Source organism: Meriones unguiculatus, chromosome 18 (assembly GCF_030254825.1).
Source record: "Meriones unguiculatus strain TT.TT164.6M chromosome 18, Bangor_MerUng_6.1, whole genome shotgun sequence".
In the NCBI taxonomy this organism is placed as follows: Eukaryota; Metazoa; Chordata; class Mammalia; order Rodentia; family Muridae; genus Meriones; species Meriones unguiculatus.
This window is the reverse complement of record NC_083365.1, coordinates 74,187,319-74,205,595: the sequence shown is the minus strand read 5'-3', so window position 1 is coordinate 74,205,595 and position 18,277 is coordinate 74,187,319. Positions and strand designations below refer to the sequence as shown.

Below are 18,277 nucleotides of genomic sequence, written 5' to 3'. Positions count from 1 at the left end.
TACTTTTGCTTTCAAGATGGACAGGCCACCGAGGAAACACAGTCCTTAAACACAGCTTTGGAACTGAGGTCTACTGAAAAAGGAATGGACCTTGAAGTCTGTTCTTCCCCAGCTCTCCCGAAGACGATCAGCATAGCTAACACTCTTAATTTTGGCTTTGTAAAATCTTATGCAAAAAACCCAGATGAGTCTACTATAAGCTCCTAATGGAGAGCTATTTTAACTCTCTAAATTTGTGTTGACCCTTTATGTACCAAGGGAAAACAAATATATCAATATATAGGTGCCAGAGTGGCATTACAACATAAAATTACTTGTTTCTTTTCACTTCAGATACATCCTATAGAATATACACAAGAAAATCTGCCATACACACTTGCACACACAACAGAGCAGAGATGTCATATATATATATTCATACTGTTATCAGTTTGGCATCCAGACTAAGCTTTAAGTAGGAATTTTTCTAGGTTGATTTAAAATCATTTCTTAACATGAATTTTATTTATATGGTGCATACTTTCTACCTTTATTAAAACTTTATGTTGTCAGCAAAAAAAAAAAAAAAGTAGTAACTCTTCTAACTTCCTTATTAGTAATGAAAAATACTAAGCAAATTTGAATTTAGAAAGCTGAAGAACCCCAATTTATATAATTTATCCTGTTTATACCAAAGAACAGACAAAAACTAGGTCAACAAGTAGGTGAAAAATATAGAACATTCTTAACGGACTCTCAGTTTTTAACTGATAACAACACACTGGCAGAGACACCAGTTACGGGAGTTTGAAAAAAAAACAAAAAACAAAAAACAAAACTGAGGAAGAACAGAATAACCTTCTTGGATATATTGTGTGTTAGTGTAAACGCAACTGCCTATCCAGTATCACTCAATTTAGAGAAAATCCAACTTATTTCATGACAGGAGTCATTTTTATTTATAAACAGTAATTACTATTGTTAGGTTTCAAACCTGGGACAAAGGACTGAGGTACTGACTTAGCACATTAAAGCAGATCTGGATGCCAAGTTCTCACAACACCCCTCAGTCCATACCTGTAACAGGGCCCTCCTGGCTAGCGTACCTTGCCCCTTAACCTAAATGTCTCCAGCCTAGGGGTTGGGTGTCCTTTCCCGAGATGCCCTTCCTTATATAATCTAACCATCTGGTTGCCCTACTCTCTTTGGGTGTCCGGGCTGCTGCAGTGGCTCCTCTCTCTTCTTGGCTCAGGGTCATGACCACTCGGGATTCTCCCAGACATGCCTACCTCTGGCCATGCTCTCCCACATCTCTAAAATAAAATTTCTCCTCTACCATACTTAGGAATGCTCACGTCCTCTCTCTTTTTTCTTTTGGTTTTTTTAGAGACAAGGTTTCTCTGTGTAGTCCTGGCTGTCCTGGAACTCACTTGGTTGGCCTCGAACTCAGAGATCTGCTTGCCTCTGCCTCTTGAGTGCAGAGATTAAAGGTGTGTGCTGCCACCACCTGCCTTTTATTTCCTTTTAATTATTGACAAATAAACTATAATAGTTGAACCTTTTTGACTAAGTAAGACCACACTTGCATATTACTAATTTGCACTGTGTTTCTGTATAATAGTAAACTTTAAGAAGTAATTATGTGGAAGAACAGAAGGAATTCAGTACTTAGTTAAAGGTAAAAATGGAGAGTGAAAACAACCAATGCCAGGATGCCAATTTCTATCAAAAAAGTCAAAGAGCTGAAAATTAAAGTCAATAAACTGACAACACAAATACAAATGTAATGCTACTGCTAATCCTTTCGGCCACAGAATCTGAGGCTGAAATCCACAAAGGCCTATCTTTGACACTTAAGCAAAGTTCCCAGGGAACTCACAGCCTCAGGGTTTACTATTCCAAATATTAAAAGAGAGCAGGAGTTCTCCATTTCAATGGAGAATATGGAAAAGTTATCCAATTGAAAAAGCTATATTCAAGCCAGACCCTGTGGCACATTCCTGTAATTCCAGTGCTCAGAGGCAGATGTGGATCCCTGTGAATTCGAGGCCAGCCTGGTCTTCAAAGCGAGTCTAGGACAACCAAGGCTACACAGAGAAACCCTGTCTCGCAAAACAACAAGATATTTTGGGACGATGGTAATGAAGATTTATTACTAAAGAAAAAAACTGTATCTTGCATGACAACAAGGTGAGAAATTTGAGAAGCCATAGATGTGCTTTAGCCTATAAGTCATCGATATAGTAATGATTATGAAGATAATGATGCATAAACTGAGGCCATGGCTGTTACAAGGTATGGTTGAGGGAAGGCTTTTACCACTGAGAAAGCCTGGAGGGCCAGCATGTGCTTTGGTATGCTGACAGGCACCACAGACAGCCGTTTCCTGTGGATCTGACAAATACCATACTTTGTGTTTGTTTCACCAATTAAAATATCTGTTGCACACTCTACCACTCATACTGTTGATACAGGTTTGCCTTGAGGTGTCTTGCTTTGTTTGTTTTTTTTTCCACTAATAAAGGATCATACTATGTAGCCTATGCTAGTCTTGAACTTCAAATGTAGCACATGCTGACCTGAAACTCCACATCCCCCTGCTTCAGACTTCTGATGATGACTAGCTTCCTGAGTTCCTCCTGACAGCCTTGTGGGATTGCCATTACTTTGTTGTCTCCTACCTGTTTTCTCAATCCCCTTTGAAGCAATTCAGTAAGATGTCATACTACCTACCTAGTTTAATTGATACATGTATACGTATCAGACAAAATTTATACATCTTGAAATCAAAGGTCTACTGTAATAGGATTCTGAACTATAGTTCTACCATCTCATGAAAGTATTCCTAAGGATACTTTAAGTGCTCTGAACCAGCCCTAAATTCCTAAGGTAAACTAGTCTCTAGACCAACCCCTAAACGCCTATATAATGTGTCCCTGAGCTAAGGGTTAGCTGCTAGACCATTTAACTGTTATCTCTCTGCTTCTGTAACAATGCTTGCTTGCTGCAAATGTCCAGAGCTGCTTGTCTGTATGCGACATAACTGCCCTTCACAATTAGTGGCTACTTTCCACTACAAAACTTAAGCGCGAAAAAAGAAACAAAAATGAAATGCCCGTTAAAGAGACTTTAATGCCTTTAAAAAAAAAAACTTTACTTATCAATTAAAGAAAAAGTGAAAGAGTAACATTTGGCCGATAGCCTTCGTGGTCTTTATTCTTTGCTTTGTTCATGTTTTTTCATTTTAACTGAGACAGGATATCAGAACAGAGTCCAGGCTGACCAAGAATTACTATCTTCCTACTTCAGCCTCACAAATGCTGGCATGACAGGCACATGCAATCGCATTTGGCTGAAGTCTTCTTGATATCTTAAGAATGACAGAATAGAGCTGGCAAGATTCCTTGGCGGGTAAAGACTTTTGTTTTCAAACTATGGCCACCTGAGTTTGATACCCTGAACCACATAAAGGAGGAAGGAGAGAACAAAGACTAAAAACATTGTCCTATGAACTACATAAGTGCACATGTACTCACATGCATCATGGACACATAAATAAAATTAAAACCATTTTTTAAAACATGACAGTATTTTCTCAAAAAAGGACTTCTTATTCATAAGTATGATAAGTACCTGTGAGTGTATGTGTAATGCATGTGCACACCATGTGAATGTCAACAGGGAATGTGAGGTGTCTTGATCTACGCTTTCTACTTTCTGAGTCAGGGTCTCCCACTGAACTGACTAACCCGGCGGGCAGTAAACTCTATGGGTTTTCTTCTCTCCTTCCACCCTGCCTAAGCACCCAGAATACAGACACATGCCTCCACACTTGGCTTCTACGATGGTGCTGGAAATGTGAACCTAAGAGACACTTACGCAACTGAGATATCTTCCCAGCTCCTGATGGTTAAACTTAATTTTCAACTTTAATGACTCGAGATCCCCAGAATATTAGTAAGGTACACCTGGAGGAGTGTCTGTGAATTAGATTATAAGGGCTCTGCCCCAAACAACTCAAGTAATCAGGAGGCAACGAGCTGTGGAGGCTCGAGTCTGGCTGGAGGAGGGAGGCTTCGGTGGGGTGTGAATCTGAAGGGCACATCTTGGCTAAGGCCGCTCTCCATTAACTCCTCTCTGCTTAAGGCTGATAGGAGGGGAAGAGCTTGCCTAGGCCATGCTTTTATCTCTGTAGTTCTGCTTTGCGACAGGCCTCAAGGCATTGGAGTGAGCCAAACATAGACTAAAACTGCTGAAAATGAGCCAAAACAACCGTTGTTGTTTTTAGGTATCTGTCTTTACCAGGAAACACTAACCCAGTAAGGATTAATGTTAAAAACAACATAAGGATAAGTTTCAGTAGCAGATTTCTGATTAACACAAATGGTTTCCTATTTGACATACAGGATCTGAGTGTCCTTTCTCTAGGCAGGCATTATCTGTATGCACCATCAGAAGATAGTATAAAGGAGGTTCTCAGATATCAGCCTGGATCCAAGCTTTTCTTGGTTCTCTTATCTCTGCAACATTCTCCCTGGGGTACCTAAGCTGCCACTTAATTCATCTAGCTACCTTGGAACTGCCATAATAGACAAATCATAGAAAAGTACACCTCAGGTCTAACTAAGCCAGGGGTCCAACTTCTTCCTCAAACTTAAGTATCTCTGCCTAAAATTAAAAGCCTTCCCAATGGTTGGTTCTAAACGATCATGCACGCACAGCAACAAAGGCATTAGGTCAGATGCCCCTTCCCCACAAGCCTCTTCACCCAGACATGGCTGACGCACTGAGAAACCTCTATAGGGCTGTTTCTGCAAGCAGATCTCCTGCAGGTTTGACCACTCCAATTCTCTCTCCTCTGAGAGCTCTTAGGTTTATTCTGAACCATCAGAGCACTAAGGAGGAAGGTAAAATGAAAAGCTAAAAAGCCAATAACACACACAGCTACAGGAAAATATAAGGAATCATATAATGTGACACATAGAGGTAATCAAGACCTAAGACTCAGCCAGCCAGCCAGATAAATTAAAACAAACAACAACAGTAAATATGCACCAAAGGGCCAGCTTGCCCTTTTACCACTGTGAAAAGTGGTGGGGCAGGGGTGGCGCACACACTTTAATCCGGAGGCAGGGGCAAGTAGGTCTATGACTTGGAGGTCAGCCTGGTTTACAGAGAGAGTTCCAGAACAGCCAGGGCTACACTGAGAAACCCTGTCTTGATTAAAAACAAACAAAACACAACCAACCAACCAAGCAAACAGAAAAAGCATTGTGAAAAGTGAGTTCCATAGCCATATGAAAACACACTTCTACCATGACGACCAGGCATTTACAGCCATGGAAAAACTCTGCTTACCTGCAAATCAATACTGTTGTCAATACAATGTTCATTCTTCTCTGCCAAAATCTTCCCACAGTTTTCTGATTTGATAAGATTTTCAACTCTTGTTGTATCTCTTACTTCTGCCTCCAAATCCTTCATTGTTTCAGTTTCATCTTTTATAATAACAATATCAGACATCCTCATTAGCAAAGGTTATTTTAGAAATCTACAGGGAACTTGAAGCCTTAACAAAAAAGAAAAGTAATCTTCAATTAGTCTGAAACATTCTTTACATTCACTTATACATAATATTAACTAAGGGACTTCTATCTTCTAAGAATAATGTTGAATGCACATAAGCAAAAACAAAATTCCTGCCTTCAAGATCTTTAATATTTGTGATAAATGTTTCTTAAAATATCACAATACAGTGAGAAAAGACCTGAGCTAGCTCAAGATGGGAAGTGATGGCTAAATAATTACATAACTGTATATGACATTTAAATATTTTAAATATTTTTCTCTAAAGGAATACTGTGAACATTGTCCTATACTCTCCTGTACCCTGAGTAGTCACTATTGTCATACACTAAATGTATTTTCCTGCCACAGTTTACACTAAAACGCCAAGCTTTAAACATTTCCCTTAATTAGAAAAATAAACAAGCAACATTGTATACAAAACATACCTGTGAGTCTGGGTTAACAGTTCTGCTTTATGATGTAAATAAAGCACTAAAGGCTCCTGACTCTTGTGATCCAATTACAAACATGTACAATCACACACTACAGAAAATGAACTCCCTGAGAGACCAAACACAGACACTGGTATATTTCACATAACTAGCGAACTTGAATGAAGAGAAACAATTGGAATTTCAGCCCAGATATCAGGGAAAGGAATGTATCAGAGAGTAAGCAAAAGGTAGAGGGACACACGCATGGAAAGTAGAAGGCTAAACTAAGCAGGTATGAAAACTGTTACCCACAGAAATCAAAGAATGGTTGGTATAGGAGTAAAATTCTTTCAATTTTTCTGTACTTTTGATACTTTTCATAATAAATGACAAAAAAACTACCAGTAAACTTGTCTTCTTTTTAACAAGCTTGAAAATTAAAAGCTTTATTTTTACCCAAAGAAATAGAAGAACATTACCTGATTTGTCTTATGGATCTGGGATTGTGGTGTTCCACAAAAACAAAATAAAATAACCCAAGGTTCCTTTTCACAGTTGTCAGCCAGGATGTCAATTGTATTGAACCAACAGTAATCTGTCGGGAGGAGTCCCATGTCCTTGTCACCACTGTAGATTCCTGGGCTGAAATGGACTGTCTTGGATCAAATATATCATACCTTTCAGTGGCCTAAAATGGAAACAAACAAAAGACATTAAAAAAAAAAAAGAAAGAAAGAAAAACTACTCTACAACCATTTAAAAACTATTTAAAATCTATTATTGATGGTTTTATTACTTTCTTGTCCTAAACAAGGGTCAGAATACACCTAACTAGTTCTGAGCTATATTAGTTATATAAAACAAAAGGAGTCACCAGAGCTTACAGAACTAATCTAAAAGGGAAAGAGAGGAGAGAGAAGAGGAAGGAATAGTTACGCAACATGGTCAGAGCAGCAGGGAAGATGGCAGGCCAACTCATGAATCACTCAGACTCCAAGAACTATGGTTCCACCTAGAGCTATAACTATGGACTTAAGACTGTCGTTCTAAATAAAAATTATATATCCTAGAGTTTTAAAAGAATGAAGGCTGTAATAACCCACATAACATTTCCAGAGAAATCCATTGTGTCTACTAAAAGAAAATGTATATAAAGGGTATAATTTTTGGTGACATCTACAAACATCAATACCAAAATCTCACCATATTGTACTAAGTTTTTTAAAAATTATTTAGGGTACTGGTGATAATGTGTACCACAGCACACACATGTGGAGATCAGAGGATAACTTGCAGAAGTAGGTTCTCTCTTTCCTCCATGTGGGCTTCCTGAGTTTGAACTCAGGCTGTCAGGCTTGGTGCCTTTATTCACAGGGACATCTCACCAGCCCACCCATGGTCTATTTTAAAAGTCAGTTGTATTTCGTTTGAGGCAAGTAAAAGTTGTAAGGCAAGTACAGAACACTGAAAATATCACATGACACTTCCAATTTCCTTTTGACAGTTGTACTGTCAATAAGCAGAATAATATAAAACAACCGAGTACAATGAGATCTAATACTAAAAGTACTACTGGTAACAAAGCTGTGTATGCAAGACAGACCTACTGCTTTCAAATAGAAGCACTCATGCCATCAAAATTACCCTAAAATTTCATCTTACGCCAGTGAGAATAGCCAAGATCAACAAAACAAACGGCAGCTCCTGCTGGAAGAGTTTAGGGTAAGTGGAACACTCAGCAGTCAGGCAGCCGTTACTTAGGAAGCTGAGAACAGGGCTCCCTCAAGGTCCAGTTATGTCAACCTTTGGCAAAGACCCAAAGAACTCTACATCCTACTACAGACATACTTGCGCATCCATGTTCACTGGTGCTCTACTCATTCATAATAGCCAAAAACTGGGAACAGCCTAGACACCCATCAGCAAATAAATGGATAAAGAAAATGTGGTACATTTACACAACGGAATATAATTAGCTGTTGAAAACAAAAAAATCATGAAATTTGCATGTAAATGGATGGAGTTAGGAAAAAAATAACCCCTGAGTAAAATAACCCAGACCCAGAAGAAATATGATGTCTATTCTTTATGTGTGGATGTTCGCTCTTAAGTCTTTGATAAGCAGGCTACAATTCATAGAACCAGAGGTTAGGTAAAGTAAAGGTTTAGGAGGTAGTGGAGGTTCTCCCAAGAAGGGGAAGTAGAATACGTAGTTATAGAGAGCCGGGGAAGACTAGAACAAGAAGGTTAAAAGGTCTGACGAAGGAGAGGGTAAGGAAGGAAATGTGAGGAGAGCCAGCCAACACTTCTAGCCATTTGAGGGGTGCCATGGAACCCTGCTACTGCAGAAGCCTCTCGAAACACATACATAGACGAAAAAATCTAAGTGGAGTGACCACCATAACAAGCGAGACAACGGTTCAACTCAATAGGCTACAGACAGGTGATAGCTAACTGAGTAATTGGCCAAAGAAGCCCTATAAAAATTCCTGAACAATTCAGGCTATTTGCCAATGCTATTGGTTGCACTCCACAAATTGATGGCAAGGCCCTACTGCTGAAGATAATACTTTTGGTTTGTTTGTTTTTGAGACATGGTTTCTCTGTGTAGGCTTGCCTGTCCTGAACTCACTTTGTAGACCAGGCTGGCCTCAAATCCACAGTGATCCACTTGCTTCTGCCTCCCACAGTGCTGGGATTAAAGCGTGTATCACCATGCCTGGCTCTGAAGATAATACTTAATATATCATTGAACATGGAGATTTTGAATTGGTACCTAACTAGAGCCTTCACCCCTACTGACTAGAATTCATGGTATTAGAAGTTACTCTAAGGATAAAGGGCCATCCAGCTACAAACCCCACAATCTACAGTGGTGACAAATTTGCACAATATGGTGGTCTAATAGTGGCAGAAACGTGGGAGGAACTGACAACTCTCTAACTGGACTTAAAGTCCACTCTACAAGATAGAACACATGCTGAGATGGCCAAGAACTAAGACTACATATAGGCTATGAAAAAAATTTTTAAAGACATACCTTGAGTTCCAGTATAGGAAAATAAACACTAGAACCTGTGGATGAGAATGTGCTGTTGGTATAGAGGTAGGCTCCTAAAGGTCTATCACTGTGAGTTCTCCTTATATTCTTGACTGATGTGGTCTGTGCAAGGCTCACAGCATTATATATAAAAGGTTAGAACTATTCTCAGTATAATCAATTTACTACCTCCCACCTCAACCTGTACCTGTCTGTCTGTCTCTCTCTTAAGCAGGGTCTCATTATGTATCTTTGGTTAGTCTGGAACTCCCAATTTAGACTAGGCTGGCCTCCACCTTCCCAGTGCTGGGATTAAAGGCATGAGACAACATGTCTGGATTAACCTGCTTTTTAATTCAACCATCCCTCATGCTATCAATATGTATACATCTGTTTTATACTAATCTGCAACTGTAAACACTCATTTGTATAATTTAGCTAGACTCTGATGTGGTATTCCACAATATAAAAATTCTCTTTCCCTTAACAGTTCTTTCTATACTGACTATATGTTGATTAAAACAAAATGAAGTTATCTTTTTTATAGCCTTTACCCATAACTGCTATTTCAAGATCACAATAATGAAAAACTCTTTGAGGGTTTCAAAGATACAAAGGTTTGCTATCAGTTTTACAAAGTTCATACTGGGCTTCTGGCAAATTATCTAATCCACCCAATTGTCCTTTGGGTAGCTTAATATATTTTACCAACATGTGGTGGGTAATTCGTTTATCTATGACCCTTTCTGATGCAGGTATTTCTTTCACAGAATTTTAATTAAAGATACAACTGGCAGACACCTGTTTTCTAAGTTTTAATGTGCTACCTTTACTTAAATTGCCAAATGTATTCTTTCTTTTTTCTTTATTGTTATTACTAGTTATTACAATTTATTCACTGTGTATCCTGGCTGTAGCCCCCTCCCTCATCTCCTTCCAGTTCTACCCTCCCTACCCTTCTCCCCATGTCCCTCCCCTAGTCCACTGATAGGTGACTTCCTCCCCCTACTATCTGACCCTCGCCTACCAAGTCTCATCAGGACTGTCTGGATCCTTTTTCTCTGTGGGCCAGTAAGGCCACCCCACCATGGGGAGTTGATCAAAGAGGAGGCAACCAAGTTCATGTCCAACTGTATTCTTTCTAAAAAAGACCACAGCCCTTGTTCAAGGCAGCATCTCTAAGGAATTATATGGGGTGTAGGGTATGGGTGTGGGGTGTGGGGTTTGGGTTTCAAAAGTTTTGTTTCTTCTTCCAGTAACAAAGAGCTTAAAAACAGGCTCTGGTAAACCAGGAGTTCTCCTGTTGTCATCACCCAGCCTCATAAACTATGAAGTTACGAGTACTGTGAAGTACAGCTTTACCATGTGAGGGCAAACAGTGCTTGGCTACTCACTGTGTCCAGAGACCCCTCACAAGACACACTGAGCAAAAGGAGCTCCAAAATACTGATAGTGCTACCTTAATTGGCTCAGCTTCCTATGGCTGAAAGGGTGGAATGTTTCACAGTTTTTAATGACTTCCCTTCACTATTTCCCAGCCAGGTCTTATTTTGTTGTCAATACTTAGCAAATTTCTTTTGTGTTACTTTACAACTGTTTCCCACACTGTCCAAGTTTGCTGTTGCTCACTGACCACCTGGTAAAGGAGAGCTGTGATTTAACCAGTACTGTAAAAGCACTAGGACAACAAAATGTTCTGCTGCTTTCCTGTGGTGACCCTGTGGGGAATTTTAAAATGTCACAGGCTCAGTTATCATAGGCCTCTGACTATTTTAAAGACATGTCTGGGCTGAGGATGTAGTTTAGTTGGTAGACTGTTTTCTATACCATGGCACCAAATAAACTGGCTGTGTGGCAAGAGGAGGAAGGAAAAACGTTCAAAGTCAGCTTCAACTACACATAGAGCTCAACCCACTTGGACGACATGAGATCCTACTTAGGTGAACAACAAGAAAATCTGCTTGAAAAACACTTGTAGAACCTGTAGGAGTATCTGCTATTCTAGGCAATGCACTCCTTGGAGCATTTGAAAATAAGAAAATGATACAAGTTAAAAATAACAGACTTAGAATCGACTTATAAATCAGATAAAGTGGCAATTCTTAGACCACAACAAATTCTTGAAAATCTTAATCAAACCAAGTGCTTCCTAGTCAGATACAGTATTCGTCAGGAGCTTTCTCCCACAGGCAGATTCACAGATCACATGTGATTTTAGGGGCTCATGGTTCTTCACAAACGCTACATAAATCTTAACAAACTCTGGTTTTTAGTTCCTGCATGTATTTATATAAATGTATATCGATAGGTTTATAACAGTTATATAGACTCATAAATACATTAGAAAATATGTACACCATATAATAAAATGACATATATCTTAAAAATATCAGGTTTACAAACATGTGACAAATTTATATACTATATAACACACACCATTTTAGAACATTCATGTATAAAATTGGTGCCTAACTGTAATCCTAGCACTAAGAAGGTTATGACAGGTGGAGAGCAATTTGGAAGCCAACTTGAAATGTATAGGGAAACCTTATCTTGCACACAATATACATATACATTTATATGCTATTTATATGTAAGCATCTAGAGAACTAAGAACCAAGAAACATACATTTATATTCATATAAACTTGTTCTACTCAAGTGAGAAGGTAGAGCTGAGTACTGAGATATTAACAGAGCTTCTTTGACATTCCATTAAATTTACTGAGATTTACTTTTGCAGAATATTGACTGAGAGGAATTTGGGGGATAAATAAAAGTAAGTACACAGACTGAATAGCTTTTGTGCAAAAATACTAGAGTCAGGAGTGCTTTGTATTTAAAAAATATTTATCATATTTTGGAGCTGCAGAGATGGCTTGGAGAACAGTTGCTCCTCTTGCAGAGGACCTCAAGCTCAGTGCCCAGCATTTATACCAACTGACACATGACTACTTGTAATTCCAACTCTTGGGCCTCTGATGCCCTATTCTGGACTTGCTGGGCATCTGAACAAACACGGTGCATATACAGACAAGCAGGCATATACACACATAATTTTTTAAAACTCACATTTGCATATACATGTATATAAATGTGTGCATATCCATCTAACCCACCACCCATGCATGCATGCACATGCACACACACACACACACACACACACACACACACACACACACACACTAGGGTTGTCTGTCTGTCCTGGAGGTAGTTTTATTTATATTTTTAGTGTGTCTTCATTTTGACTTTGTACCAAAATTAATACACCAATTGAAATGAGTTATGATTAGCGACAGAGGTATAAGACATACAGAGACAATGTTTTTTTTTGGGGGGGGTCTAATTTCACCTTCCTCTTATACTCTCCACATCAAAGAGCTAATGATATAGCAGAGAGAGTAATAAAGCAATAGAGTCATCAAAAGAATGTAGAAGTAATAAATGCTATATTTTATGGGGAAGGGAAGAAGGTGAGAACAACATTTCATTCAACTCTGACACACATACCAATAGATGTGCATAAACTTTTCATTATTTTTTTCTGTGGTGAGACTACATGAGTGAACACAAGGCCATCACATGGCACTATTAATACACAGTACACGTTCAACAAATCATCTTAATTTTCTTTATGAAACAGAATGAAAATATTATGACTATTTCAAGGTTTAAATGATTCAACATTTTGTATACAGGTAAATGCTAACTGGACTTTTGTGTTTCGGGGTATTTTAAAAACTTGTTAGAGAATTTTGAAACTACCACTTTTAAAGTGTCACGATTTTAAAGCATCCTGAACTTTGCTGTCATAGTGTACTCATGTGATACAGCTACTCCGGAGATTCAGGAAGGATCTCACACTTACTGGGTAGTGACTATGCAGTAAATATGAAGCTAAGTCTGTGCAACATACCAAGACTCTCACTGAAAATAAATTTTAAAACTGGCTGAAGATGAAGGTCAATGGCGGAGTACTTTGCCTAGCATGCATCACAGTTCAATCCTTAATAACTTTAAACATAGCATTAAAAAAAAAAACTTAAGTGTAATTAATAAAAATAAAAAAATTAAAAAAACTTATGAAACAAACTTCTACCATGAAACTTCTCTGTACTATTCATTTTCACAACGTCCTTTGAGTCTATAGTTACTTCAAAATGAAAAGTCACAAATTAGTAAGAAAATTAAAAAATTTCAGCATATATCCACTGTGACACATTTGAAAAATAACATTAAAAATACAAATTCATTCATAACCTACAGCATGCTTATGAAGAGGGAATTAATTATAGTGTCTTGATTTTTAATTGTTTTTTATAAACCTAAAAACGTCATAGAAAAAAATTAAGAAAAAAACCAGACTCTTAATGACCTGCCCATGTACAGCTTGGGAAGACAAAGCATTTAAAACTATTTTTAATATGTAATAACTTTAATCTGATTACAGTGCCTCAAGCATAGAAAAATGAACAAAGGCTAAAAAATCTGTTTATTTAAAATTTATAACCTTAATATCATAACTTTTTACCTACTAATTTGAAAGACAACAGAATTTAACATAAATTAAAATGTAACCAGTAACTGCTGCTGACCAAACAGCAGCAGCAACAACAACAAAAATCAGATTTAAAATCAACTGCACTTCTACATTCAATGAAAATTGAAACCTTATATATAAAGCAATTGGATAAGAGAACCATGAGGGGTAGGAATTGAAACCAAAAATACCCCAAAAGACCAGTAGCCAAAGCCAGGAAATATGGGCCTGACCATGAGAGCAACAGAGGACTGAGGGTGGGAAACATAGGATGAGGGTCCAGGGAGAGAGGAAGAAGCATACAGCCACAGACAGAGGTCAAGAGACAGGCAGACCAGAGACTAGGAGAAAAGGAGACGGAGGGAGAGAGAAAGAAAACAAAGTAGTGAATGCTGGAAACAGAGAGGAGGGGAGAACAGGAGAGGAACAATTAACATAGAGTCGGTCAAAGAGAGAAAGAATAAGACACCAAGGAGATGGACAGGTTTCTGATGGACAGAGCCTTAGAGAAAGTGGAAGAGATGGAAGAGGAGCAGATGAATGCAAGAGAAGAGGCAAAGAGAGCCACAGACAAAAACAAAAACAAAAACAAAACAAAACAAAAATCAGAGGATAGGGGAAAGATTAAAAGTAAACTATGATGTTATTAAGAATATAAGGGTAAGTACTGCTCATTTTAATTTTTATTATTTTTGAAATTTTAAATTCAAAAATTTGAAAATCAGAGGCTTAAAAATAGAAATGATTGTTGTATTTTCCAAGCATGAGATTGAAACAATACATTTAAAAAAGTCAAGTTTCAATCATAGCTATTAGTGTATTTATGAACCTAATTATGAACACAGTTGAGAACTGGAAAAACAAAAGGAGAAAGAAAAAAATACTCAGTATTCATAGACAGCCATTTAGTGATTTTCCTATTATCTCTAAAACAGAAATGAGTTATTTCTTAAAAACAAAAGAACTGTTACACTAGGAGAGATGTTTAAATACTATAGTAATTGTAAATCTTGTTAAAATTTCATCTAATTCTAGGTAAAAAGCAAGTAAACCCTTTAAGAATTAAGAGTTAGACTGACATTTGTTCTCTTTTTTTGGTAACATGGTATTTCATTATGCCAATCACAGCAAAGAGAGATCTAGGTTTCTTCAAAGTATTTTAAAATTTATCTACACCTTCCCAATCAAAAGCACAAATATTAACATGGGTTTGAGAGTTAAAGTATTTAGTTTCTTCATTTCCAACTAGTATCTTATTCTCATTGTTATTTGTTCCATAATGGAATTTAAAAATAGAACAAGACATACAGCCTACCTATTTTAAAATGAACTTGAACAAGACATTTTTTTCAAGTGACAATTTGTTTTGCTATATAAAAATACAAATCAGCACACAGGTAAACCACTCTACCCACATGATACAAGAAATGTTGACACTCTGAGGTGCAGGGAGAAACTGGCCCCACTGTAGAAGTACATGACGCACCCCTCTAAAGGCACATGTCTTTGTAAAATTAAAGTTTTAAATGCCCTAATTTTAGATTTTACTGTATATTATCATTAATAAAAAATAATAAAAATGAGTTCCGACCCACATACCTTCATTGTTCCTGCATTTGCTTCATCATACAGAGTTTCTAAAGGCATGCTTTCCATACCGTCTGTACGCTGACGCTCTGCATTGCTCGTCTACAGAGCCGAACACACACACACTCAGATTAGTCAGGCACCAAGAGCAGAATAGAGCACTTACTGAGAACTAAGAGACAATAGAAATCAACAGCTGTATGTTGTGATGTCAGTAATTCTCTAGCCAGTCACCAACCAGAATATCTGGAATGCATCAGAAGCTATATTGAGCTCTTCATTACCAAGTCAGACACAATGATGCCAAAGCCAAGAATCTGAATGTGCAAAAGACTGTCAGGCTTTGGAAGATTTCTTGCTACTAAAATACTTTTTGCACCATGATACTTGATCTCATCATGATGCAAAAAGCCAAGATGATCATATTCTCTAAAGAATAAAATAAAGAATCTGGTATTGTTAATATTCATAATTCTGGGGTACTTTTCCCCCGCAAGACAAGGTCTCACTATATACCTCTGGCTGTCCTAGAACTCACAAAAATCTGCCTGATTCTGCCTAAGTACTGGCACCACATCTGCCTACAATACATATAAATTTTACCTAACTCTCTAATATTACTAAAAGCTACACACACACACACACACACATACACACAGACACACACACACACCCTGTCTCCAAAAGTTGATACCCCATGACACTTTAGCAACCTCAAACCGACATTTTGTGACACACACACACACACACACACACACAAAATGCATTTAGAGCACGATTCCTTGTGCTCAATTTGGTTTTGCTAAAATAAAACAGCTTGCATATTTAGGAAAGAGCATTGCTTCTTCACACCAGCAGATGGAGACAGTGCCAGAACCATGGATGACAAAGGCTATCTCACCATGCTGTCAGACACTCACTGTCTACCTGAGCACAAGGATGACTTATAAAAAAGGAATAAAATGAAAAGAAACTCGATGTTCACGAAACATGAAAAGACAAAGAGAGTGAATAAAATCCTTTTCATCTCTTGACTAACTGAGCAAGTCTTTTTATTCTCATCTGCCTTAGTTTCCTCTTCTTTTAAATAAAGATCATATTTCCACAGCATGCAGAAATGATCTAAGAATCCTATCTGACAATGCTCACATATTACCTGCACCAATTGAAGAAAACTATATGCACCGATGGCTAGAAATCAGACTTTTCGTTGCCACTAAAATGTCTTGTAGGAAGTGTATAATCCTACAGTCTATGATATCAGCAGGGCACTCCAGACCAGTGTGGCAAACACAAAGACAAAAGATACAGGCCTTATAATATACTTATATACCATATAGTACTATTCTATTGCTTTCCAACCCTATCTCCACAACTCCCCCTAAAAGCTCTGGTTCAGCTTCACAGACTTAAATATACATATATTTGTAGATACATATATATTTCTCTAATATTTGTCTGATTAGCCAACAAAGATGATCTGAAAACTCATAGAAGAACTAAGCGAGGAAGAGAAAGGAACCTTTCTAAATCAGTTTGAAAGTGGTAGGACAACAAAGCCACGCTAGGTAATTACTGCTTCAGCCTTGAAAATAAAGTCTGTGGCACACTTGCAAATTGAAGACTGAGTAGGCTGTTCACTAGTGGAGTCTGCTTCTCCCCTCTAGCGCTGAGGCTGCTAAACAAGCATTGCACACCACTATCAACAGCAAACCCGTTCTTGAAATCAGAGGGAAGCCTCTATTTGACAATAATAAAACTATTTGAAAATGTTTTAATTATGCTTTTTCACTAATTCAGACCTATATAAGACCTAATCATTTCCAAATATTAAAGAGAAATAGAATCGTTTAAGCATAGAAGTATTACTTTTAGTTTTTATCATAATGTAGGTGGCTTGCTTCATTTTGTTATATATGTCACTGTCGATCTGTTTCATAACAAGTTTCTGTTGTAATTTTGAAATAAAGTTGCCTTGACATTATACTGGCCAAGAAGCAGATTTTACCTGAGAAAAATCATTTGTGCCTTTTGTTAGAAAAAGCAACTATTTCTGGGGAAAAAAAATGAGGTGGGAGAACTTAGGCTAGGATTTAATTTTTATATCTTCAAAATAGCTTAGCAGAACATAAATAATAAAGGACAGTACAATGGAGAAATGAAAATTGAGAAAAAATTGTAGACAAATTAGTGTGAGATTCCTCAGACAAGGTTCTCTATGAGTTGTATTATGCTGCCTAATGTAATGTAGTCATTTATGCTGTATTCATCCCCAAACATGTAGTAATCATACTAGTTAATTATTGTCTATTCTTTAAGAAAGCTAGCCTAAATTATTAAAAATAAAGGTTAGGGCGTTGGAGAGATGGCCTAGAGGTTAAGAGCACTGGCTACTTACTCTTCTAGAGGTCCTGAGTTCAATTCCCAGCACCCACACGATGCCCTATAATGGGTGTCCGATGCCCTCTTCTGCAATGCAGGCCCACATGCAGATAGTCTCACAAATACATCAGTGTGTGTGTCTCTGTATACGTGTGTGGATTATAAAAATGGGAAGACTACAAAAAACTAAAAGAGACATGGAAGCAAACCTAAAGCACTACATTTGCCTGATTTCAGAGGTTTCAAAAATTGAGGATAATTGTGGAGCAGTGATGACATAAATATGGTTAGTATATTAAAAGTATTTTACCAATGTTGAATTTCTTGGGTATGATAAAAATACAAGGAGGAAATAAGAAAAAACAGGAGTGGAAAGAGGCAAGGAGAGAGAGGAACAGAAAGAGACAAATGTTTTGTTTGTGTGTGTGTGCACGTGTGTGTGTGTGTGTGTGTGTGTGCGTGCACGCATGTGTGTGTGTGTTCAACCTTTCCCAGGAGGCCCACTCCTTGGCAACATGTAAAGCTTTGCTATATAGCCCAAGCTAGTTTTGAACTCATTATCTTCCTTCCTCAACCTTTGCTCTCTTTTTCTTTTTTTTTAGAAGATAGGCTAGCATTTACTTAGTCAAAACAGTTTTTAAAATGTGAGAGTATGGGAGGAGGAGGGAACCACAGGAGAGATACAAAGTGAATAAAGTGTAATTAATAAAGAATTAAAATAAATAAATAAATATTTAAAAAAGAAGAC

The 18,277-nt window shown here is 37.7% G+C and overlaps 1 protein-coding gene across 8 annotated transcripts in view; it reads right to left on the bottom strand.

Annotated features, from left to right (window-relative positions):
- Positions 1 to 18,277, bottom strand: part of R3hdm1 (R3H domain containing 1) — a 131,361-nt gene that overhangs the window by 77,560 nt on the left and 35,524 nt on the right. For 7 of the 8 annotated variants that reach the window (XM_060371887.1, XM_060371893.1, XM_060371888.1 and 4 more), the window contains exons 2-3: positions 6,461 to 6,669; positions 5,338 to 5,548 (exon numbers count right to left, since the gene is read on the bottom strand). In XM_060371887.1, coding sequence (XP_060227870.1) covers positions 5,338 to 5,508 — 171 coding nt within the window. In that variant the 5' untranslated portion in view covers positions 5,509 to 5,548; positions 6,461 to 6,669. Of the gene's footprint in view, positions 1 to 5,337; positions 5,549 to 6,460; positions 6,670 to 15,159; positions 15,332 to 18,277 lie in introns of those variants that run through there. The other variant, XM_021648619.2, reaches the window with a different exon arrangement.